At 36.0% G+C, this 26,336-nt stretch overlaps 2 protein-coding genes across 4 annotated transcripts; one reads left to right on the top strand and one right to left on the bottom strand.

Moving 5' to 3' along the window:
• Positions 1-477: 477 nt before the first annotated feature.
• Positions 478-5,753, top strand: LOC107784755 (ubiquitin-like-specific protease ESD4). The gene is made up of 9 exons (XM_016605933.2): positions 478-1,478; positions 1,563-1,642; positions 1,737-1,830; positions 1,956-2,054; positions 2,984-3,076; positions 3,157-3,276; positions 3,518-3,621; positions 3,808-3,880; positions 5,362-5,753. Exons 1-9 carry the CDS (start codon positions 693-695, stop codon positions 5,422-5,424), a joined length of 1,512 nt encoding a protein of 503 aa, XP_016461419.1. The 5' UTR covers positions 478-692; the 3' UTR covers positions 5,425-5,753.
• A 3,037-nt stretch (positions 5,754-8,790) lies between these two features.
• Positions 8,791-17,248, bottom strand: LOC107784753 (kinesin-like protein KIN-13A). Of its 3 annotated transcripts, XM_016605931.2 has the most exons (15): positions 17,167-17,248; positions 16,996-17,029; positions 16,743-16,841; positions 16,370-16,612; positions 15,567-15,788; positions 14,436-14,615; positions 13,497-13,601; positions 13,244-13,321; positions 12,984-13,065; positions 12,359-12,521; positions 11,593-11,922; positions 10,817-11,035; positions 10,006-10,579; positions 9,829-9,894; positions 8,791-9,146 (listed from the first exon to the last, which is right to left on the bottom strand). In XM_016605931.2, exons 4-15 carry the CDS (start codon positions 16,556-16,558, stop codon positions 8,964-8,966), a joined length of 2,391 nt encoding a protein of 796 aa, XP_016461417.1. In that variant the 5' UTR covers positions 16,559-16,612; positions 16,743-16,841; positions 16,996-17,029; positions 17,167-17,248; the 3' UTR covers positions 8,791-8,963. The 3 variants fall into 3 exon arrangements, with proteins under 3 accessions (XP_016461417.1, XP_016461418.1, XP_016461416.1); XM_016605932.2 differs by lacking the exon at positions 16,996-17,029 and having other exon boundaries at positions 17,167-17,239; XM_016605930.2 differs by lacking the exon at positions 17,167-17,248 and having other exon boundaries at positions 16,996-17,129.
• Positions 17,249-26,336: the final 9,088 nt, after the last annotated feature.

Below are 26,336 nucleotides of genomic sequence, written 5' to 3'. Positions count from 1 at the left end.
AAGCTGCTGTGTAAGCTATTGTTGTACCAAATATGGATAATCTTCTGCTGAGAGCAATATTTATCCATAACGGAGTACTGAATGGATAAGCGTATTATACCCGGTATGGATAATCTTCTACCGGGGATAATGTTTATCCATAACTGGGTACTGAAAAGATAAGCTTATTATACCCGATATGGATAAACTTCTACTGGGGGTAATGTTTATCCATAACCGGGTACCGAAGTGATAAGCTTCTTCAGGAAGCTTATTTCCAATATAGTACTAAATAGATAAATATATTTACGGTGGAGTCCCATATGGATAAGCTTCTTCAGGAAGCTTATTTACAACGGAGTACTAAATGAACATCCATAATATAATATATTTATAACATATATGTAATTTTGTTGTTTTTCCCATGCATTTACGTAGTCCTTAATTTGTTTGCTGGACCCCACTCTTAAAAAGACAAATCAAAACCGCAAAAAGGAAAAACCCAAAAACCCTCAAAGCCTGGTATTTTACCGATCTTTTCATTCTCTGTTCAAACTCTGGTAATTATTTACTGATTTTCTATTCAATTTTGTGTTCAAAATCTGGTACTTTTACTGATTTTCTTTTCAATTTCCGTTCAAAATCTAATCAAATTGAACCCAGATTTTTTCACTCAAAGGCACAAATTAATTGTATGTGATGATTTCTGAGCAATGGTGGCGTTAACGTTCAATAGGAAGCGAGGTAACGATTTCTTCTCTTCAAATTACAAAACCCAATTTTCAAGTCCTTCCAATTTCGACCACATTTCAAAAAAACCCAAACTTTCTATATATCAAACCCTAAATCCACCAAAATCAACTGTTCAAAGGTTTTTCATGTACCCGGATCCAATTAACCCGATTCGAAGACAAGTTCATGCTCCTTGCAGGCATTCAAGATTTGGGTCTAAGGGTATTTCAGCAAATTCAGCTCCTGAAACGGGTAATTTTGTATCAAGAGTGTACGATGAAGCTAAGAAAAGTGCTTTTTATAGTTTAAGGTGTTTGAAAAAAGTTAAGGAAGTGATATTTATTGATGATGATGATGCTAAAAAGGGTGATTTAGAAGCTGGGGTTTGTAAACAAAGTGATGTTTTTTGTAATTTGGAAGGTGGGGTTTGTGAAAAAAGTGATTTTTTAGGCCAGAAGTGGAAGCAGACTAATGGGCCTCTGGAAATTTTGAATGGTGTTGATGGTCACGATTCGTTGGTAGTAACGACGGGTTTGGATGATGGAAATTTGAAGGAAGAGAGTGTAGGGAAGATGTTAGACACACTAGCGTTGAACCCCACGTCTGATTCTGCTTTCTATGTCCCTTTGTATAAGAAATTGCTTGGTTCAGTGGGGAAAATAAATGATAAGTTGAAAAGACTGCAGTTTCAGATTGGATATAATGAGAAGTGTCTCGAAACGTATAGTTTGTTGCGGCCTCAGAAGAAAGAAGAACAGGTTAAAGAGGTACTGTGATAGAATCTGCTTTATGATTTGGTTTTTAGTGTGCTTGTAGTTTAATTTCCCTATATTGATGCTTTTAACTTGCAGGATGTGATTTCAGAACCATTTGTCCCTCTCACTGAGGAGGAAGAGGTTGAGGTATCGCGTGCTTTATCCAAATCCAATCGGTATGATTTATACATATCTCATTTTGTATGAGGCTCAATTCTATTTTCTATTTGCATTCTCGTCATATGTTTGTATTTGTCTTATTTTGTGCAGAAGACGGGTTTTGGTGACCCATCAAAACTCCAATATTGATATTACTGGAGAAATATTGCAATGTTTAAGACCTAGGGAATGGTTGAATGATGAGGTGATATTTTATGCTCAGTTTTCTACCCCGGTTTTTTTTTGTGGGGGGGGGGGAGGTAAGATTTAACGACGCTAGAAAAAGACTTTCATCTAGTTTTAATGTCATGGATGACTTGTCCTTTGCAGGTTATCAATGTGTATCTTGAACTGTTAAAAGAGAGAGAGAAAAGGGACCCCCAAAAGTTCTTGAAATGTCATTTCTTTAACACATTCTTTTACAAGAAGGTCAGTTCTATGATTTTCAGCTCAAAATTTCAGTTCTACAACTACTGTGTTGATATATGGGTTTGGTCTATAATAGTTATCTTAAAGTAATAGTGTGGACTTGCTGATTATCTCTGTTGTCTGCTTTATGGATGTCCAAGAACAAGATTGTAAAATAAGTTTTTTCTTTTGAAGTCATTAATATGAATAGAAGATTTCTTGTCGAAATTGTGGAAACATCAGACTATAAGATGGATTTAATACTCATGTTCATATATGTGTATATACATACATATAAGTTACTATTCATGTGTCTCCCTCTAACAGTGTGCTCGTAGCGAAGATACATGGCGGTTTTTTGTCTTTCTTTATAACTGACTCCTGTGCCACCCATCAAGACTCTTTATAACCTATGGTTGGCCATGGATATGCTGTTAGTACTTTTCCTGGTTTCTGCAGTTGATTTAGATGCTGTATGAATGTACTGACTAGTGCTTGCTCCAATATGCAATCTCAGCCTGCATATTGTCTGAACATATCGCTCTCTGTTTGCGTAAGCTTAGGACAAGAGTAGAGTATGAAGTTTTTGTATTCTCTATCACAGACTCCTTATCTGATCCATAACTACCATCGTCGGTAGTTCTCTCATTACCAATTTTTTTCCCTAGACCTATTATATTCATGAAATATTTTGTGCATATACTGATCTGATTCTGCCTCTTAGTTCATGCTCTACAATGAATGATCTATTGTTATCGACACCATTTAGTTTCTCTCTCTAAAGTGGTCAACGTGTTATTAGGTTTAATAAAAAATTATATGATCTGATTTTGCTCGCATTACAAGGTTGCAATGTCAATTACTGATTATTATCCCCTTACTGGAAACTATGTGTTGAGATTTTGAATGAAAATCTGCTCATTTTCGCGGAAATACTTTTACATTTTCAGTTGATAGGTGGCAGGGGAGGCTATAACTATCAATCTGTGAGAAGATGGACATCCCAAAGAAAGCTGGATTACTGCCTACTCGAATGCGATAAAGTAAAATATTCTATCATTTGTTTTCCTTTTCTTACTTTGTTTTGCTATATTCTATGCACTGATTTGATTCTTCTAAATAGATCTTTGTCCCTATCCACAAAGAAATACATTGGTGTTTAGCTGTTATCAATAAGAAGGACAAAAAGTTCCAATATCTTGATTCGCTCAGAGGAAGGGATACTCAAGTGTTGAAAGTGCTGGTAAGTTTAGCATCTGTACAAAGAAAAACTTATCGAGACGTGCTACCTTTTTTATTCTTAATATTAATATCTTTTGGAATTTTCCTATTCTCTTCTTTCTTGATCGTAATAATATGCAACAAAGAAGAATCTAGGTAATTTGTGACTGAGAAATTGGCATTGAGGAAAGAGCAGATCTCATGTTTCTTGAGGTTTTGCTCTAGCTTGAGTGACGTTACAGTTTGTTTATATCTGTGTGCAGGCTAGGTACTTTGTTGATGAGGTGAAGGACAAAAATGGGAAAGACATTGATGTTAGTTCATGGAAGCAAGAGTTTGTCGAGGACCTTCCAGAGCAAAAGAATGGGTGTGTAACACCTTGGTCTAATGATTCTTAAGATTTGCGAACTTATGTTTTATATCCAATTTTCCCCTAATATCTTGAGGCTGTTGCTAGATTTTCTTTTTATGCTAGAAATTTGAGTCACTTTAGATTTTCTCACTTTTTGTGTGTTATCATTTGATTAAACTGGTGAACTTTCATTGTGAACAGGTTTGACTGCGGTGTGTTCATGATAAAAAATGCTGATTTCTACAGCAGAGATATAGGCCTCTGTTTTAATCAGGTAAACCGTGTGCTGAATCATTATCCGATGCTTTCTTACCCTTGACACATTACACATGACAACTCTGAGTGAGAAGACAAAGAAAAACTGGGTTTTGAGTAGGGATGGGAATTTAAGAGTCATAGTTGGAATTAATTTGTACCAGTGACACATTGATTTCGTATACCAAAAACTATTTTTGATCTCCTATTGCAATCCGCTCACAAAAATAAAACCTTTTCTGCAAACTATGTTTTATCACCATTCTAAATTGCGCGGCTCCGTTAACTCTTCACAAAAGTTTGAGAAAAGCTGGAGCAGATAGTATGTTTGCACTTAGTAAAGATAAGTCAATGTAAGATATGAAACCGCCACCTTGCGGGTCTCAATCTATATACTCCCTCTGTTTCATATTAGATGAGGTACTTTCCTTTTTAGTCTGTTCCAAAACAAATGATACATTTCTAAATTTGGAAATAATTCAACTTTAAACTCTTTCATTTTACCCATTTACCCTTAATGAGAAGCTTTTATAGCCACACAAATGTCATGGCCCCACAAACTTTTTACCCCTTAAGCTTTTAAGACCACAAGTTTCAAAAGTCTTATTCTTTTTTCTTAAACTCCGTGCCGAGTCAAACTACCTCATTTAATATGAAACGGAGAGAGTAGTATTTATACTAACATGTTAAAATTGACTTTTTAAAGGTGGTAGAATTTTCCATATTGGAAGGAGGTAGGCTAAATAAGAAAGTTGGTCAAACAAGATGAAACCAAGTAGTATTGTACAATGACATTTTTCCTTTCTATCAACCTGTTTCTTTCTTCTCTCCTTGAAGACCATTATCATTTCACGAGTATTGACTTGCGTCTCTCGTCCTTGATAATTTACATGGTTGCTTATCCATCTCTTTCTTCCTCATGGATTAGTATTTCACATCTATTACTACCTATTGAAGGCTTTGATCATCATCATGGCATTAGATAAAGGTGGCTGAATTTCTTTACTCTAGCAATTTATTTGGAAGGACTACTCCCCCGCCTTCCCCAAAAGAGAAAAAAAAATACCCCATTTGTTCAATTTTATATGATATATTTTCTTTTTTAGTTTGTTCCAAAAAGAATGATGTTGTTCTATTTCTAGAAACAATTTATCTTTGAACTCCACTCCCATTTTACCCCTAATGACGTGATGATAGGTTGAAAACCACAAGTTTCAAAAGTCTTTCTTTCTTAAACTCCATATCAACAAATACCTTCATATAAAATGAACGAGACGGAATAGTTTGTTTGCACCATCTGGCAAGTTGTATACTATGGAAACTCTCAGCTTGGATTAAATTGAAGTCTTTTCTTCCCTTTCCTTTTCCTTTTCTTGTACTTTAATTTCTTTATTGTCTGCTTTTGGGGGTTGTGGTTGGGAGAGGGGCGGGATTGAGTGTTTTCTGCAAAAAAAAAAAATGCTAATCAAAAGTTTAAACGTTTTTTCTTCTTCCTCGTAGGAAGACATGCCGTATTTTAGGTTGAGGACTGCGAAGGAGATCTTGAGGTTGAAAGCAGATTAAACAATCTTGAGCATGCTCCTGTTTTGTCATGTGTTATATCCTGTTTCAACAAAGGGATGATTATGTAGTTCAATAGTTGGTATGATCGACGTGAGGCTAAGTATTCCTTAAAGATCTTTACTGTGATTAGTCAAAGTGTTATTTAATTCTTTAGCTAGTTATTATCCGGGAAAGGCTTGATTCTGAAAGTGCTTCTTTAGGTTAATTTTATAAATTCAGTCTTTTTAGTCCCCATAGAGCATTTTAGATGAAATTTAGAGTTGTAAACATTTGCTTCTTTATATTATTATTTCAATGAAATGAAATCAAAGATTTTACTTTTTGTGTAACTAATGTCTAATACCCCTCCTATTCCTCATATTCATGTATGGCACATGCAGAGCAGCGGCGGAAGTAGGATTACCGCCAAGGGGTTCAAAAAAGAAAAAAGTTAGAAAGGTTGTAGCTAGTGGGAATAGAACAAATGACCTTACAAAGGTTTTGAATCCCCTTGACCACTAACCTATGCTTTTGGGCTGTGTCAAAGGGATTCAAAACATAATATATAGAGGTAAAAAACAGATTTTGCCTTTTATATACAGTATAATTTTCCGGCACCCTTCCGCCCCCCTAAATCCGGCTCTGATGCAGAGGTATAGTGTGTTTGGATTGAGCTATCATATTTTCCCCCATAGCCAAAATCTTATCATCAAAGATCAGTAAAGTTTATTCTGTAGCTAGTTAGTTACTCCATCTCTTTTGTGTAGAAAGTTGGGTAGTAAAACAACAACCACCACCCAGTATAATCCCACAAGTGGGGTCTGGGGAGGCTAGGATGTATGCAGCCTTACCCCTATCCTGGAAGGGCAGGGAGACGGTTTCCGATAGACCCTCGGCTAAAGAAGGTGAAGGAAGCCCTGATATCAACTAATAGAGAAGTTGGGTAGTGGGAAGTAATTTTTAACTCCTGTTGTTGCTTAAGTGTATAACTAAGGTAAGTTGTGCCGATGAAATATTGTCTTGAATGATCATATCATTGAGTTGATTTTGTAAGTCTATACAAGGAGGGCTTGATTTTATAAGTTTGGCATGGTTTAATTCAGGAGATAACAGCATCAAGAATCTTGAGAATCAGATAAAATTTGATGGTGTGATCTGAGTTTAGTCCATACATTGAAAGTCTTGTTTCCCCAAATTCTATAGAGGAAGTTTGAAGTAAACTGCAGATCACTGGAGTGAAAGGAATGAAATTTGGGCTATGGTTGTCAAGATCTTGTGCATAATGATGTGTAAAAATTGTATGGGGTAGCCACTATTTAAAGTGGTATTTACTTTTTATCCAGCATTTTTAATGCTAAGCAAAAGTAGCCACTAGTTTTTTAAAATTAATATGAAAGGACGTTGTTACCCTTTCCTTCCCAAACGGAAATACAGTGGTATCACAGTAGAGCTATCTGAAATTTCTCTTTGCTGCAGAATGATACCCAATAGAGCTATCTGATTTTGTGTTTTAAAACCTTTCATTCTATGTCCAGCAATAGTTATCGAAACTCTTTGTGAGTTCTAACTTCTACAGACTGTAGTGAAGAGTTGTGAGTTACATACACGTTCCATCAATTTTATAGATATTTTTATAAAAATGAATATTTCGTAAATTTATCCCATGATTTTTGTTCCAGAACTTTTTTCCCCGTATATTGCATACATAGGTTGTCTCTCTTGCAACTCCATCACTTTCTTAAGTTTCTCTCTATTGAAACGGCAAGAATAAATTCAGCATAGACCATCCTGAACTTAGGCTAAGAAGCCCAAAAGTTAAGGATAATAGGTCCTGATCTTAGGCTAAAAAGCCCAAAAGTTAAGGACAATAGGTCCTGAACTTAGACTAACAAGCTCAAAAGTTAAGGACAATAGGTCCTGAACTTAGGCTAAAAAGCCCAAAAGTTAAGGACAATAGGTTCTAAACTTAGACTTACAAGTTCAAAAGTTAACAAGTAGTCATTAACTTAGAGTTACAAGCATAGAACTTAAGGATAGGTGGTCCTGAACTTCGAGTTTCAAGTTCAAAAGTTAAGGACATGTAGTCCTGAAGTCTTGAACTTAGAGTTGCAAGTTCAAAAGTTACATGTAATCCTGAAGTCCTGAACTTAAAGTTTCAAGTTCAAAAGTTAGGACACTTGGTCCTGAACTTGATGAGTAGAAGGGTGTTTTCGTCTGGGCAGGTAAAATTTGTTAAAGCAGTGGCTAAAGACTAAAGACATTTTAAACAGTGATTTAAAAGTAAATACATGTGTTATTAGTGGCTAACCATGCACTTCCCCTAATAGTGTTCTAACAAAATGGTATGGGTAAATGATTCCGGAGGTTTAGCAAAAAGAACAAAATTGTGCCATGAAATTCTTGCTTTGGTCGAATGTCTTTTAGGTTTTTTTTTTTGTTTTTTTCGGGTTGCAGCTTCTGCATCAATAAAATTGGGATTGCTGCTTGTTTTAGATTGTTATGGTGGAAAGTAAACAAAAGGCTTAATGAGGTTAAGAATTTACTACTGCAACAACAACCCAGTAAAATCCCATAAGTGAGGTCTGGGGAAGACAGTATATGCGATGAATAGTTTTACTGTGAGTTTCGACAATCTTTTTCATAAAAACAGCATTAAAACATGTGCATTACTCTTTTTAAGATCATGGAATAGAAGAAAAAATGATGAAGTCGCCTGAAAATATCCTTAGGGGACTCCAGTAAGCATAGTTTTAACTTTTAAACAAGTAAAGCTATGATTCAAGATCAAACAGTTTTAAGCATATTGGTTTTGGTTTTATTTAAGTCTACATAACATTCAGAATGAGCTTCCAATGGTCAGGATACTTTGCACTAGTTGCAAAAATATGTACATATGCTTTCACAAAATAGGCTATTAGCTCTATATATAAACCACAACTCCTTTATTCACAATGAAAATATCAAATCAATTTCGTTGCTGCAAAACAACAGACCTAATGTAATCCCACAAGTGAGGTCTGAGAATAGAGTGTATGCGGATCTTATCCCTACCTTGTGAGGATAGAGGAGCGGTTTTCAATAGACCCTCGACTCAACGAAAAATAAAAAAGAAGCAATAGCAATAGCAGCAAGCAGTAAACAACAGAACGATAATATAATCTTTAAAGTTTTTTCAGATGTAATCAAACAACTAATACCGTAGGAAATACATTCCCGGTCCCTATAAATTGGACCGATCAATGTTTAGAAGTCTGTATATTTATGATCATTATGAATTTACAAGTTCTGAGATGCCCTTCTTGCTTCGTCTGAGTACTCATATCTAGAGGAGCACGGAGAATACGAGAGTAAACATTAACATCTGTAGTTTCAGTAGGTTCAAGCTCATGAGATGATAACGCTGTTTTCTTTCTTCTATTTAGTAAAAAATCTGCACAATGATTCTTCACCTGATTCAACATTTGTTTACAACAATTTAATGGAAGAGTAAGCTATCTTGCAAGGATTAAGGGAAGGGTAAATACAAGTATTGATGTCACATATGTTGTAAAGATTCATGCCTAACGCGGTACCCTCTTTCTGCTAAGTATTTCCTGCTCTTTCAATCGATGCTGGAACCTTGCAAGGCGAGCCTGAAGGCTGACCAGACTTGCTGCTTTGCGTGATAGCACAAAGCTTAGCTGTGTCACATAATTGTCAATGCGACTTCCAGGTTGATCAACTTCTGCCAACAGTTTCATTTCCTGATAGCGAAAAAATTAATTAATTATCACGAGTATATGGCTAATGCAATCTCATTTTTGTTTGGCCTAAACTTGTCCTTCTCATTGCTCTGTTAATAGGAACTCAGAGGACATAATAACAAATTGACAACATGCAGCTATCATCACCAAAAGAAAATGGACAAAATATTGGAACTAAGACGTGTTCTTTTAAATAAATAAACTCTGTGTGTGTGCACGCATGAGAGAGAGAGGTGACAAGTAATGAAATGGTAGTCGCAGCAATACTAACATATTAGAATTATCCTACTATCCACCACATACAGGTAGTGAAATTGTAGATAACTAAGAAAATGGGAGACAACAGACAAAAGAAAAAGAAAAAGAAAACAATGGTGAATCCCATTACAAGCAAGCATGAACTCCATAGCCACAAATGATCAGTCAAAGAGTCGTGTAGGTTCTCAGACAAAAGCATCCTACTGTTAGGTGAGGAAGCAGTACGTCCAAGGAAAACATTAAAGAAAATTCAAAAATTAAGAAACACTCAAGAGAAAACAATTTACAGCTGCATTTTGGCAATGGCAATGCATAACACAGAAATGCAGAACCCTCACTGGGAACACACTTATAATATTTCTGCATTTTGCAGGGAGGTAAAATATTAATTAACAGAATACAAATCAACATAGGATTAACTTACTTCACTAACAATCTCCATTGTATCTACAATTTCTTTCCTATGGGCAGCTATTAGGGCCTCTTCTTCCTGTGCATAGAAAGAGGAAAATTACACCGATATCATTGGAGAAGTTTATAACAGTTATTCAAGAAAAAATAATTAACAAAATGAAAAGCAAAAGGCGAATAAAAGACTAACCTCTAGTATTTCATTGATATTTTCATCATGAGGGGGTGAAGAAGCTTCATTTTGTCTTGATCCATTACTTTTTGTGGGGGTACTCGTAGGTTGTTGTCTATAACTTGTAGAAGATGAATCAGCACTTGAAAAATCTTTTCTTGACCAATTTCCTGGCCGTTCTAGCTTTTCAGGTTTCTCATCCCTATATATTTTCCTCCGAGGTGGCGACACTTTCGGCACCTTGTCTTCTACATCAGAACTTTGCAAGTTGGTTGAAGAATACAGTTTTTGACCAGCTGAAATACCATAGGCATTCTTCACCTCAAACCTGTCCCTCTCCATACCACCAGAATTTGCCCCACTTTCCTCCCAACCAGTGACGGTAAGATTTGAACCAACACTAGAGGGTTGTTTATCAAAACCTGTCCTTCTGCTTGCTTCTGATAGTATAGACTCTTGAGGTTGCTCATAAGCATCTCTTGCTCCAGCAGAAACAGCCGAAGTTGGCACTGAGTACATTTCCTTGAATGTAGGGGGTAAAATTGCACTCTGATCTTTCTTTGTGTTACCACTTTTGGATAGACTTTTGACCCTGTTAATCTCATGTTAGTATAATCCCATGCTTAGTAAAACAACAACAACAACAACAACAACAACAACAACCCAGTGTAATCCCACAAGTGGGGTCTGGGGAGGGTAATATGTACGCAGACCTTACCTCTACCCGAGGGGCAGAGAGGCTGTTTCCAGGAGACCCTCGGCTCAAAGAGGCCCATGCTTAATAAAACGAAAAAACAAAATCAAACGACGCTTGAAGTAATTTTTTTACCTGTCAGCATATCTCAATGTATTGAGTGTATGTTCACATGATCCTGCATTAGGAGAAATGCAGGAAATCATAACAGTTCTTGAGTTTCCGACAAAGGAGTCACGAAGCACCTCAGTAAGTTTGCTGCCACGGAATGGAATATGAATCTGGTCATTGTCGAGAGCACGGATACACTCTTTAAGAGCCAACAAACTCTTGTTAATTTCTGCTCCTTCAATCCTGAAAAGAAACCATTATGTAGATTTCAAATATGCTACTTGAACAAATTGGCAGCAATGCAGTGTGCTTGGAAGAGAAGGGGGTGGGGAGGAGAGAAAGAAAAGCAGGCATGATCTGGAGCCTTTAAGTAAAATTTTAAGAAGCAAAATAGCTTCTAAGTGCTGAATACTCGTGAATTTACTCAAACTGGCAAAAGTGGAAACTCTAAGATTTGTTACAGTATAAAGTAAGGTACTTGACACAACCAAGTTCTTTGTTTCCAGTGTTTGGAAGATTATCCCTTGAGCATAAAATTCAGAATAATAATACCAAGCTTTCTTCATGACCTCGTACTTTTAATCCTTACTAGATTAAGATCATGAAACGGCATAGACGTTCCAGCTAAAACTTCCCTAGACCTTATCTTAAGGTGGTTCAGCAAAATGACTTCTAAAACAGATACACAACATCCGAGGAAAAACATGCCAAAGCGAAAAAAGCAAAATAAAACACCATATCAGAAGAAATTCCAGAGAAGCATAACAAGGTGCAGCAACAAGTGTGCCATGAGAACTTACCTTGTTTGTCGGTCATTATCAGTTGTGTCTGCACCTCTCTCACTGCCAGCAAGATCAATAAAAGAAATCTTGCCGACAACTTTCCCACCCTTGGACTCATTTCCTTCATTATTTCTTCTAGATTCCTTGACCTCATTATGTTTCTTGACAACAAGCTGCAATATCGCATGTGATCTTGATGATTCCTCATTTGCTCCAGTTGATCCAGTACTTCTTGCAGCATTTCCCCTCTCAATATACTCTTTTACAATCTGCACATCTGAAACTTCAAATTCCTGGAGTCCAACAATGCAAACTTGTTGCCGCCCATCTTCCCTCATACAAAGTTTCCTACATAAAAATTATGAACTAGCTGGTAAGAAATGGCGAAGAATAAATGATTCAGAAATGAAGCATTATAATCATGAACAGAAGTATAAGCAGTTTTTACAATGATTTAATCATCTATTAGTTGGACAACCAAGACAACATGCTACCAACCACGGCATTGACATAGCCACACGGCCACAAACCACTTAGGACACTACATGTCTTCAGATTTCTTACTTTCAGTTTTTACTTTCCTGTATTTTGAGAAATTATTGGAAGGAGTATCACTACTCTCCTGACACCATAGAGTAAATTATGGGGACCCAGTGCCAGGTTCTAGGTTATGCAAGTTTTTGATTTGTATCACGTATGACATTACCTAGTTGTCATTTGAGCATGTAGAATATCCCTTAAAGAAGGTAAAACGAAATATTCGAAGCATTATAAGGATACCAACCTCCGATCACCAAGAAGATCGAACAGTTTTCCACCATATATTTCAAAAAAGCTGAGCCACAGCTTGAACTTCTGATTACGATAAATTGGCTGATGCAACAATCTAACAAGATCCTCTGCAGCTCTAAGAGGCAATGGTTGCATCGTGTATGTCTTACCACTCCCTAAATCATCAAAGAGAAAAAAGGAAAAGAAAAAACAATGAAAAGATAACCAATAACAAAAGCAGTTGAAGCAAGTTTAACATTGCTAAAAACAGCATTGACAAATTGACTAGCTTTAAATCCATTGTCAAATTACTGCTCCTCTATTTGGGAAGCACAACTATGAACTCTCTGTGCCAAAAGAGTATATGAATCTTCAGTTATACCATCAGCAGACATGGATGAATATAACTGCTAAACTTAAAGGGGGAATGATCAAAGATGGAACCAGAAGACCTGAAATTATACAGAACATGTAGAGAGCAACATCTTTTTTCTTTTTTGGATAAGGTAAGATATTAATAAAGTAGTACCAAGAGGGTACTAGCACATGTCGAAGCAGAAATCAGCTAAGTGCCAGAAGATAATAGTAAGCAGCCTCTGGAACAAAATGAATCAAGCATGTGAAGAAATGCAGCAGACCTGTCTGGCCATAAGCGAAGCATGTAGCTTTTGTGCGCTGAAAGATGGTTGGGATAATTGGTTCCACGGTGGCTCGATAAACCTGCAAAGCAGTGGATATGTGATTAAGTTACAAAAAGTGGGTGGTAAACAACCTACTATTGAAAAGAGAAAAAAAAATGAAGGTAGTCCAAAATCAGTTAGGAAAAACTTCTGCACAGCCTTTATGTAAAGCAGCAGTCTTTGTAACTAAATCTTCTATGTAGGTGATGAAAAGATACCTGATCATTTGTAACATGCTCATCTAGAACAGCGTCAAAACAGAACTCATGCTTCTCAACATAAGCAGTCAAGTCCACCTTCCATAATACAACCAAACATCAGTTCCTCCCAAATATTTAAGGGTTAAATGAGATTTATCCACCCAAAAAAAGATTGATATAGGTTTTGCAAAGTCAGTCACTATAAAAGCAAACATCAGCCCCTGAATCATGTGATGCAAATCAAACTCTACATGAAAACGACATTTTAAACCTTTAGTTTGGGTTCATGGACTGTGAGGAAAACATTCTCAGATACAGTGACAACGTCATCCTCTTTCCGAGCAACTTCCTTCCTGTTTAAAGGTCTCTTACGCACCTGCCAAACACTAACGTCAGCTTTAAAAATTGAAAAGAGAAAGAATAAACAAATCATCTGAACAACCATGAAATGCATGAAGAAGGGGGGTTGCACAAAAATTAGCAAAAGCAGTAAGAAAAAAGTCTTATCAAACTAGAAGGCATATTTTAATCACTGGAAAGAAACATATAAGGACAATAAAAATATGACTTAAAATTCATTTTCCAGTACTCCCAAGTTTTCTGTAAAAGCGGCATTCATTGAGAAAGTGGCTAAAGAATGAATGTAACATCTAGCAAACGTCTAGACAATAGTCATGCAGTTGATTACCAAATACTAAAGCAATATTATTTCAAGCTGCATATCAATTTCAAGTTAGTGGAGGCTGCGAGAACCTCAGAATTTTTTGAAGGACATGGATCCTCAAATAACATCTTTTCACTAATGCGAAGCATGTGAACACTTAATTTGGTTCAATAGGCAGCTCAAACGTGGTCTTTAGTAAAGGCGCATTTTGTTGGCATAATAGAGCAAATTACCATCTTAGAAATGAATAAAAACAATGGAAATTAAATGGTAGGAGTTAGAATTAGGATCCAATAGGAAAATATGCCTCAAAATCCAATTTTCTTGCCGAAATAAACACAACAAAGATATCACCATCTCATTTCCTATCTAACAAAGAAAAAAAAATCCTCGTATTACTATTAGTGTCACAAATGTATTTGAACCGTCCCATTCCCAGATACAGGCCAATCAAAGAGACCTTTCTTAAATGGTGTCTCACAATTATGACATAACTTGCATCCTCTGTAGAACAATAAGGTGATAATACATGCACAATTGACATACCACTACTTTAATCTTCGCCACATTGTTTTCTCTTGCATTATTTTCTTTTTCAATTGTGGATAATCCAGCTGCAGTATCCGCCTCTGGCTGTGCTTTTTGCTGCTGATCGTTGTCACTATCAAATGCTTTATTTACCCCCGACATGAAAGGTGACACCTCGAAGGGTTCTGAAATTACATCCTAAAATGACAATAAGGCCAGAATTAGTAAGCAGAAATTCCTTTCTTTATGACAATAGAGTCAGAAACATTACAAGACGCATGGCCTGGTATTTACAAATGAGAAACATTTGGATCACCTGTAAGACAACATTTTCTAGTCTAACCATTAAGAAATGATCTCGATTCTTAATAAGACTGATGATTATGAAAGAAAGAGCATGGCCTACAACCTATTCAAATTCAAGCACAATGGAGCAATATCTACTAATAAGGATCTTCACAGTATATGACTAGTTATCCCATCAGACTTGTAAAAGAAAGAGACTAGTTATCCAGTAGAAGGCAACGCGTATTTCAATGGATATAAACGATAAAACCATTCATTTGGTTCCCTCAAAATGCAGAAAACCATGACATGTGAGTTATTTCACGATTAGTGCAAGGAAAGCCAAGTTTTTTAATTCCCCCTCTATCTCAGAAGGGGTTCCAATTCCAGGCATAAATTTGGTATTTCTTGCCTCATAGTCTCCACAATCTAAAAACCAAAACACTTTACTGTTAAATATAGTAAGATAATTACAGCTCTCAGTCTAGCTTAACATGTTAACCCAGTGACATCTGTTTGTACAATTGGTAACAAAGAGAATGCTAAGTAGTTACTGTTAAACACCTTTCTGACTGGAAAGAACCGTCAGTTTCTTCAATGAACCCATATTCAGTAACCCTACACATTCCTTTCTGTCTTCACTTCCTTCTTGGGAGGGTGTAGGGCAGGAGGGCCAGACTGAAACTAGTATGGCAGAATGTGTTATCAAATTATAAATATATTATTAATTTATAAATCAGCTAAAATATGCAGGCGAAAACAGAGGTTCCCTACAAAAAATGTACATTCTTACACAAGAACTGGCAAAGTAGAGAATGAAACTAGGTACTAGATAGGTCCAGACTTTTTAAAAATGATCCTTACCTCAGTTAAAAGCTCAGTGTCATCCATGGAATGAAGATCCAACAGCCCAGCTCCGAAGTCTCCTCTGAACTCAGGAGAATAAAAGCCATCCGATGCTCCAAACCCTCCTGGACTTTGGGCTGTTGGAGTATATGGATCAGAAGCAAATTCGCCATTCAGGTTGAGGTTTCTCATCAATTTGAAAAGCCTCTGTTTCTCTTCCATAGACTGTGCTCCATATCCCTTCAAACAATATCCAGGCTTCAAAATCATTAACGAACTCAATATGGCAACATCCAAACAAACAAAGATGGACATACTAAACCCTCATGGTAAAGAACCAAAAGAAAGAGAATACAGCGAGTTCGAAAGAAGAGGATCAATATCATTCTGCAGATAAAACTCCATGATCTGGATACTCAGCTGCCGGAATTGCGTAAGGCTACCAGAGTTCCGTAGGAGTCAGTGGTATAAAATGAAGAATACAAAACGATGTGACATGCTTGTGTATGAGTGCATTCTATATAACCACATTTGCGGAAGGGTAAACCAAATAACAATAAAAATGCCCCAATGTACTATAGCAGCAGGACATCCAAAGACTATTCAATTTAACTAATACAAATCATGAATCCGCCTCTAAGTCAGTGGTGAACATACACCTCCTGCTAATATGCTAGATCTCTCTTTAGTGCAACGACATTATGACAACTACTAATTTTGTCAAGTTAATTCAAACAGAAATGTAAACAATATTGATCTTGTACTTAAAAACTACTACTATTAGATAAAGCACAAGCAAATTATAAAGTAAGGTTTTATACCTGCATAAGTAGGTTCGGAAGCAGACGGTGATCGACACCGGTAGTGGCCAAATGCTGCAACCCAGCAGACTGAAGCCATCGCGCCATGACAGCATCTCCCGCATCACCAGCGGGGCCCGCATTGCCCGGAGGATGATCGTATAGAGCAGTACCTGCTGCCGCATTGCTCTGCTGCATTTGACCGCCCATTTGGCGCTGTGATCGGCGTTGCGGAGCCAACTTTTCAAAATCTATTACTCAATTCTTCAACAATAACAACAACAAAAATTCAAACTATCAATAATTTGCAATTACATACATCATAAACACACAAACAAAAAAGGAAAAACAAAGCGAAAAAAAAAAAGTTGTAAATTATGATCCAGATGCTTACTGAGAGGGCAAAATGTCGAAATCAAAGCGGTAAAATCACGTGCATATCACGTGTAAATCCAGCAAAGTTGAAAGCAACCGTAAACCAATCAATTTCAACCTTTAATTCAAAGTTCAAACAAGAACAAAAAAAGAACGATTAGAAAGTACAACACCGCATGCCTACAGTACAACAATTCACAACATAAGAAATGAACAAATCCACACGAAGAAGAAAAAATCAAACGCATTCAATCATAAACATTTCGCAGTACCTGCAAAATTGAATAGAAATTTCCAGAAACAGATCTGAAAGAAATGTAGTTTTGAAAAATGAAAAAACTAAATTCATGAATTTGCTTTGAAGCAATGATAAAAGAGAGCGAAAGCGTAAGCGTAAGACTTATGATCAAAATTCAAACAAAAAGAAAAAAATCAATTTCTACCTTTTTTGATAGAGAAATTATATCTGACTGTATTTTATATAAATGTGTGTCTGTAAATGTGGCCTTTTATATAATTGTTGACAGGTATGATGTTTTGAAAAAAAAGGATTAAACGGCTAAATTTTGACATTTTATATTGTTGGATAGACTAATATACCCTTTAAATGATGACAAATTCCGGATATATCACTTTTGTAATTTGGTAATTTATTACGTAATTAATTTTAAAAAAAACTTAGTGTGAAATATAAGAATGTGATCCAAATTAGAGGCGGATTCAAAATTTAATATTTATGGGTTCTTGCAACGATCTCGAGTAAATTTTAATAGTAATTAGGTTCACATTTAAATATTTTTTGATATTTAGCGAATCTTTCGAACACTTTTATACTACGTGAAAAGATTGTAAGGTGGATCCGCCTCTGATCCAAATGCATTTCTCTTTCTCTCTTTTCTTTTCAAGTGATGAGATTCATGTATTTTGAGTCTGTAATCTTCTTCCTAATTACCTTCGAATTTTATTGAAGATCAAGTAATTTTTTGTGTGATAATTGCTAACTACATTTTAAGAAATACATTCATAATGATGAGTAACTCGAATTCTTTTGTTGGTATAGATTGCAGAGGTTATAGTAACCAGTGGCGGAGGCAGGATCTCCGCGAATGGGGTTCAAAAAGAAAAAAGTTAAAAAAGATTGTAGCTAGTGGAAATTGAACTTATAATCTTACAAAAGTTTTAAACCCCCTTAACCACTAAGCGGCACTTTTGGGTTGTGTCAAGTAGATTCAAAACTTAATATATAGAGGTAAAAAATACAGGTTTGTAAAAAAATCAAAACTCAAAAATTCAATTGCTTTTGTAAAATACATATTCACTGTTTATGTTGTCTTACTAATTTCTGAATCTTTTAACATACTACTGGTTTGTAAAAATTACTTAAACACAGGGCTATCAATGGAATATTGTGGCGAAATTGGGATATTTTATTTATTTGTTAGTAGTTGGAGCAATAATTATTCAGTTTTTGTTGTTTTTTATTTTTGCCCCTACAAACTTGGTAGAACTATGAAGGCATTTCTGCACAAAATCTTGTTCCGACAGATTTATAGATTTTCTTTCAATTGGCATCCAATGTTCAATTATTATTGGTTTTTTTTACAAGTTGCATCTACATAAAAAAAAACAAATAAAAAAATACTCTATGTATAAAATTTAACGAGAAACTATTTGGAAAATTAATTAATATTTTAAAGTATATTTTAGTACTTTAATTATAATTGATTATATTATATTGTACTAGTTTTTATGTAATTCTTAAAGGTATAATATTTTTAGTTCTAAAAGAAAATCGAGGAGTCAATTTCTTTTTGGACAAAAAGAGCATTTTTTCCCTTTAGAAAAAAAAATATCAATTTACCGTATAAAATATCTTTACTTTACCTTTGTCTTATACTCTGACGTTATTTATATCTTTGTTGTTAGCAAATTATCTAGTATTTACTCTTGATCATAATATAACTTCAACCTAAAGTATGACAAGGGATAATTTTAAACTATAGTCAAAAAAATAAATGAGGGGTCAATTTAGATTATTTTTATGTATTTTGACATATCAATGTAAATAAATTTATAATATTTAAATAACATGTAATTCCATTCACAGTTGAAATTTATTTTTATATTATGTTAAGATCCCAAAATTTTGTAAGTATAAATTAACAGACCAAAACTGAAGTTTGGTTAAGGGGACACAAAGCACAATGAATTCTGCGTTCTGTACGGCAAGTCAGTTCACTGAATTTACTCCAAAATTGTAAGAGTCAATAATAAATTATATCCAACAAAAGAAATAAATAGAGGGGACAGTAAATAAATAAAAGAAGTGAACTGAGTTTTCTTTTTAGCAAAAAAAAAAAAAAATGAGTTTACTGATCCCATGGAAACACAAATTTAATAATTTCCTCCATGTACCACTCGTGTCCCTGCTTTAATAATTTTATTTTATAGTAAAATATTTGATTCTGAATATAAATATAATTCGTTATTATAAATAGAATTTGTTTCAAAATGCCTTTTTTTTGAGCTCTGAGTATTGTTAGAGAGCGATTTACCTTTTAGTGTGAGATTTATTGCGCAAATTCGAATTTAATCGGACTCAATGGGGGAACGAACATCGGGTGAGAAATTAAAAAATAGTAATAATAATAATAATAAAAATGCAAGTTTTAGAAAAAATAATACCCCAGTCGCGGAAAACAATTCCAAGGTGTTGTACTAATTAAAGCATAAAGAAAGTGCTAAGTCAATTCTAAACTTTAGTCGGTGGCTATAATGTAAAGATTAGTTTTACAAGCAATTGTTTAGGTTTCTATTTATTTGATAATGAGTTTGATATCTCAACACGAAGTCAAATCATGTAAAATGATAAACATCCTAAAATCAAAAGGATACCAACAATTTATTTTTCTTTTTTTTTAAACGAAAACGATAAGGGAAATATTACTAGAAATTCAGCCAAAACCGACTGAAATCGATCAGTTATTTTGGACGGTCATTCTAAAAAGTCAGTCGATTTTGGTCATTAATTTTTTTTGAATAATTCCAACTGAAATCGACCGGTTATTTTCGCGCGAAAATGCAATTAAAGAGTATAAATAAAATAAAATAAAATCTTAAACAAAAATGCACTAATGATCTAGTGGTAGAATAATATCTTGTTGCAGTATAGACCTGATTCGATTTACAGATGGTGTATTTTTTTAATTACGTAATTAAAAATACTGACCAAAGTTTGACAAGTTTTTTCTTTTTTTGGTCATTTGTGAAATTTAATTGATCGACCGAAGTCGGTCTGTTTGCTCTACCAATTACACGATTACCGACCGCGACGATCAGACCGTATTCGATCAATTTTTACTAATTATCGACCAACATCGGTCGGTTTTGGCAATCGAATTTTTCCTTTTTTAATAGTGAAAATATTGTGTAATTCACACGTACTGTCAATTAAGATTTTTAATTATATTATCCACAGCTCAAACTAATCTAAATTTGTGTCACGTAAAATTCATTTAAGAGTAAATACTTCCTATGTTACCGCTTTTATTTAATTACATACATGGTTATTAATTTATCATTTAGTCATATGTCTAGGTTTTTGGAACTGCTAACGATTAATAAAATCTGTAACACGTGAACTTGTCGCTTTAGCTGACCTCAACAAACATAAGAATAGTTAGCAAATCCTTAATTTAATTTGTTCTAAAATATATTAATTAAAGCAGATTTAAAGACAGGTTTGGTTTTGACCTGTTAACTAAAAACAACAGTTAGACATAGAGGCGGAGCCAGAATTTCAAGGTTATGAGTTCAGAATTCTAATCGTTTTAAAGTACTGTATTCTAAATTAATAATTTATATATATTTAATAAATTTCTAAAGATAAATATAGGGTTCGAACCAAAGCTAATAGGTTCGGCTGAACTCGCTCCCGATACTCTAATCTGCCTATGGTTAGACACGACGAAGACAGACACGTTGCTTTGCCTTCTGATATGTATGTAAAGATCGTAAACATGCCCTCAACGAACGGCTTGTTTATTCTACGTTATTGATTTTCGCCAATTACTTGAAACAAACGGCAAACTTTTATCTACTTGTGCTTTTCAATGATCTAGATATATAGAACACATGACGTTGAAATAATTTTCATCAATTTAATGCAACAAAATATTTATAAAAAAAAATGCCACATCAAGAAAAGAATGTTACATAATCGGGAAATGCAATTTACATGAAAATGTTTAATTAACGTATATTTCAAAGGCATGTGTGTTTGACAAAAAAGTATAATACTCTTTGTTAAACTAATTAAATGATAACTAAGGTGAAAGGTGAATCCTAGTTAAGCATAATAATTCCTAGATCTAGCTTAGAGTTTGGGTAACACCGTTTACCAAGTGCTAAGAATCGTGTATTCAGTCATTAAATGCACATTTTTAGGGAGTAAATGAAGAATGAGTAATGAATAATAAATATGAGATATGGTAATAAATGTAAATAGGAAGAACAATTCACTCAAATATCAAATGATGTGAAAGATTCTTCCTTCACAACGAAATATGGCAGTAAACAAGAATATGAGTAATGCTTTCTTGGATCATGTGAGTGAAAAGGAAGAATAATCGATAAAATCAATCACTATGTAAAGGTAAACTTTGTATTTTCTTTCAATGGTCAACTTCTTACAATAGTTTTCTCTGATTCAATCTCACGTGCCCCCTTTTCTTCTCCCTATCTTTCTATTTATATGGGATATTCTCTAAAAAATACAACAAAGGGAATATCCAGGAGAATATTCATGTCCCTAGTTCCAAGATTACACTAGCCGTTATTCCTACTCTTCGCTGCTCGACCTCGACCTCTACGGCTCACTCAACGACTGCTCATTATTAGGCTTTGGTCGACCTCGGCCTGTCCGTCCAAATCGAAAAACGGTCTTTTCACCTTACGATCTTCCCACGCCCAATTTCCTCAGTAAAAGTTTGACCTATACAGTTAGTACCTCCGCTTGTTGGGGTCGCCTTTTGGTTGGCCCCGATGAGAACACCTTTTCAGTCGACGATTTGTGAAGAAATTTTAGGCGTGGTGATCGACTGGTGGTGTCCGTTGCCGATGTAATGACATGTCAGTTTGAGATTCGTGGGTCATGGGGTTGGTGCAGGATGACGTCACAATGCATGCGTCATCATTACGCATCTTCCCGATGCATTGCCTCGTTCCTCAAGTCCCTGTCGTTTCGATTCTAGGGCCACTGGCGGTTGCTTGCATCGATTCGAATGCCCCTTAGGTCTACAAATAAAGAGAAGGAAACTTCTCAAAAAAACTTTTGCACTCTTTTAGTTTCTTCAGCCCTGCAATTGCTTCCTTTTCTCTTTGTGTTTTTGCTTCCAGTAACCGCTGCCATTGCCACCCTTTCTTTTTTTTTGGTCCTCCCCCCCCCTCCCCCGTATACACATTAGCTATCATGACCCCCCAATGTTAAGATAATTTTTGACACCACTCTATTATCGGTGCTCATGCCTTCTGGTGGCGAAGAATCATCGGCGGTAGAGGATGAAAGCTTTCTTACTGTGGAGGACATCATTCCTCGTAACCCTACTTCCACGTCTGAATTTTCTAAGGAACTCGCCCTTGAATCGGAGTCTGCGAAGTCGGAGATGGAGGCGAAACACCTTGCCGCCCTAAGGACCAAATACGGCATTCCAGCCCACGCTGACCTGGTTTCGGCTGAAGACGACGTGATTCAAGTTCACAGGCTTGAGAATTGTGCGTTCTATGCCTACCGTTCCATATAGGCTATTCTCTTCCTCTTCCTCTATTGGTGGAGGAGTTCTATCGCTACTACTGTATCTTCCCGGCACAGCTCTCTCCGCACCTTTACAAGATTTTCCTTATGTTGGCGAAGTTTGCGGAGCTCGCCAACTGCGAAGTCTCTATCTGCTAGCTGCTGCATCTTTTCGGGCCGAGCTTCCATAGAGGCACGATTATTCACCTCCGCCACCGCGGAACCAAGGGGTTGGTGGCGGATATGGACAACAGGACGAACTGCCGGTTCTGGGCCCTTTATTTCTTCGTTAAAACCGAGCACGTGGTGACAAACCCTAGTGACTTTCTTGAATAATGGAATTTTGCTCGTAAGTATCGTTATTTGGAGTACGTTCTTCTCTTATTTTAGTGACTTATTATGTCATTTTTCCTTTTGCAGCTGAGAGGCATTCCCCATCTTTGGTTGCCAATATCAGTGATTAGGTAGCTCACGTTTTGCCTCACACCGTAGGTATCCGTAACTGGGCATCCTTTAATAAGGAATTCAGGCTCAAGCCCTCGATCGGTAAGTCGTGTTTCACCCTTATAACTATTTTGCTTTTGCTGTGGTACATGTCTTTTTGTCGTTTTACGGTTTTCCTTTGATGCTAGGTCGGAGAACTTCTTAGAAGGTGAAGGCTCATGTCCTCGCATTTCATCAGGCGGTTGCTTCGGCTGGGATGCAGTTCGTGTTGGCCGAGTCTGTGCGAAATACTTCTTCCTAGACTCTGATATTAAGCGAGCCTGGTCGTCAGACGGTCACCCCGTCAGTGGAGATCCCAGCTTGCCCGGTGGTTCATTAAGTGGATGAATCTTCCACTGGCGAGGAGGAATTAGTGCCATTGAACATGCGACGAGTGGAAGTTGTGGTCACACCCGAACAGCTATGACCATGGATATAAAGGCTACGACACTTCATCCATGGGGACTGCCCTCCTACCGGAGATTGTCGCAGAAGCTAGGTCATTTGAGACGACGGAGGCAACTATAGAAATGGAAATTCCGAAGGCAGTCGAGGTTGGCTCATCGTCTATTGGTGGTAGAGGAAAAATGGTCGTCATGGAGGATGACGGGTCTCGTTTTGATATCGACCCCGAGGATGTACGTACTTTCGAGGAAAGATTTACTCGAGTGGAGGTGAGGACCGTGGGTCCACTCAAAATATTGTCATCCCCGTAGATTTTAACTTGTTGGTCAACTCGGAGAGCGTGGTTCCAGCTTTGGCCCCTCTTTGTGCGGATCTCGATAACAAGACCTTGCAGACGCTGAAGGAGGCGGACGTGTCGTTAGGCATTTCTGGGATGGCCCTTGATAACTAGGGATTATGATGCATTTTACACTCCTTTTGGCTTAGGATCGTGCCAAACACATCATGATTTTGCTTGAAATCACACTGAAATAGCCAAGAACAGACAAATAGCAAACCATAGATGCAAGTCAACGTGACCCAGGGCTCTTGAAGGCCTGCCTTTACACTTTCCACGAGTCAAAAAATATAACGATATCAGCGAGCATGGCAATAGAGGTGCCATTGAAGGCTTAGGAGTTGAAGGGAGATCACCGGAGAAGACCGGAGAAGGGAGTCGGCGGTTGAAGGAGCTAGGGTTAGATTGAGGGGTTGAGAGAGGAGAGGAGATGAAAGAATACAGAGGCGGCAGATTTGAGAAATGAGATAGGGTTAGGGGGTCGTTTGGGATAAAAAAGGTAAGAACTCATGAGGACTGTTGATCTTTTAGATCAACAGCCAGGATTTGACGGGTCTTGGGTCGGATAGGCAGGTTTAGGGTTAGGGTCGGGTGTTTTTAATCTGAAATTGGGTTGGGGTTGGGTTTAAATTGGGATACAATTGAAATGCAAATTTGGCTATATTTTAAATAGCCAATTTTCCCTATATAATTTATAATAACTAATAAATAATTTTTGGAAAATAATTTTGTGTACTAAAATAATTTAAAATAGATATTTAACATTTTAAAATATAGGAGATCAATTTCACGCATATAAATGTAATTATATACTAATGGGGCTAATATTACAATTATATGCAATTTAATTTTAAAAATACCAAATGCAATTATAAAAATGCATAAAAAATATTTTAATCACATTTTGGCATAAATATAGAAATTAAATGACTAAATCACCATAACAATAATTTTAGGGATAATTATTGGGGATTTTATGAATAAAAGGGAAGGAAATAAATCAATTTAAATCCTTAAAATTATGGAAAAAATTATAAAAACCTTGTGCATGCTTATATATGCATATATATGCTATTTTGGAAGGTATTTATGCATATAAAAATATTTAAAAAAAAATAGGTATCAACAGGGCCGCCAAATGTTCTTTTGTACAAGTCGTTATTGGCGATGTTGTACTTGGTCGCCTGCATTCGAAGCTTTTTGGCTTCTTTTTTGTCGGGTAGGAGCATTCCGTTATGCAGGTATGGGATAATACGATTGTGCCAGTCCCAAGTTAGGTTTATAGAGCGTACCTCGATTTGGTCCATGTTACGCGCCGCAGTATTATATCGATGTTATGCTCTGCAGTATTACATTACGGTGATGTCATGCTTTGCAGTATTAAGTTACGACGATGTTGCACCCTGAAGTATTGTACGTTGAATTCGTCGTAAGGTAATTGACATCAGTCCAAGTAAAAGATTATTTGGAGATTATAAGGATTATGATATTTCACAAGTGATTAGTAAATTCATGAAGGTGAAAGGGGGAGCAAGTCAAAGAAAATAAATTTTGTCCAAGTTTGGCATTTTGGGATAAAATATGGCCCGAGCTAAAATACCCGATATTTATGGACTAGTACCATGCAAGGTACCATATGACCACGGTAGTATAATATATAAAATATATATGAAGTGTTTTAAAAAAAAATTAAGTAATTTATGGTAATTTTTAAATAATGCGGGTAGTTGGTTAATTACTGGGTAACGGGACATTACCCAATTAACTAATAAGTGGGTAAAGATTATTAATCTTCGCCTACTCTCCACGTGGCACAAAGCCATTAATTTAAGAAATAACTCGTAACAATTTTAAATAGGTGTCTAAATCCTATCTCATTGTAGGAATTTGAAATGTGATATATCATTAGGGAATCTGAAATGTGATATAACCAAATTAATATCAAAAACCATTCAAGGCTAGAAACAGAAGTTTCAAACCAAGAAACGTGGAACAAGTTTTATGTTTAATCCATTCTTTAAGTTCAAGAACGTTTCCTTCCACACTTAAAAGGACTATAACGTTTTCCTCTCAAAATTCAAGGAAACAAAAATGTGCTATTTCGTTCCAAAACTTTAGGAACCAGAAAAACAAATTTCGTCCACGAATCTTTAAGGAGCAGAGGCAAATTTTGTTCAATCAACGAGGGTTTTCCAACGAAATATTATACGAAGTTTTCCCTACTCCGGGTATGTTAAGGCTAATTCATTCCTTCATTTTGGCATGATCTCGTAATTACACGAGTTTGATAACGAGGCATAAAGAAAAATTCATATCCCGAAATTTACGTATATTTTCCTAGTCTTGTAAGTTATAATATTCTCCTTATCGGGACTTCATATTCAATTGAGTATTTACTTTTCTTGTCAAGAGAGCAGAGAGTCTATATATATATTGTATTACAGTATTTTCATTACCATAGAGCTATAATCGATGGGCAGGCAGGGGCGGATTTAGGGGGCGCATGGGGGTTCCGAACCCCCTTCGCCGAAAAATTACATTGTATATATAAGGCAAAATCTGTTTTTTACCTTTATATATTAAGTTTTGAACCCCCT

Source organism: Nicotiana tabacum, chromosome 20, assembly GCF_000715075.1.
Source record: "Nicotiana tabacum cultivar K326 chromosome 20, ASM71507v2, whole genome shotgun sequence".
Lineage (NCBI taxonomy): Eukaryota > Viridiplantae > Streptophyta > Magnoliopsida > Solanales > Solanaceae > Nicotiana > Nicotiana tabacum.
The sequence above is the reverse complement of the archived record's forward strand: the minus strand, read 5'-3'. Positions and strand labels throughout refer to the sequence as shown.

Coding starts and splice junctions, on each gene's coding strand:
- LOC107784755 (XM_016605933.2), top strand. CDS start 693: ATGGTGGCGTTAACGTTCAATAGGAAGCGAGGTAACGATTTCTTCTCT. Junction 3,277..3,517: donor CTCAAGTGTTGAAAGTGCTG/GTAAGTTTAGCA, acceptor ATCTGTGTGCAG/GCTAGGTACTTTGTTGATGA. Junction 3,622..3,807: donor CTTCCAGAGCAAAAGAATGG/GTGTGTAACACC, acceptor CATTGTGAACAG/GTTTGACTGCGGTGTGTTCA.
- LOC107784753 (XM_016605931.2), bottom strand. CDS start 16,558: ATGGGCGGTCAAATGCAGCAGAGCAATGCGGCAGCAGGTACTGCTCTA. Junction 13,066..13,243: donor AGCATGTTACAAATGATCAG/GTATCTTTTCAT, acceptor ACTGCTTTGCAG/GTTTATCGAGCCACCGTGGA. Junction 11,036..11,592: donor GATAATGACCGACAAACAAG/GTAAGTTCTCAT, acceptor GTTTCTTTTCAG/GATTGAAGGAGCAGAAATTA.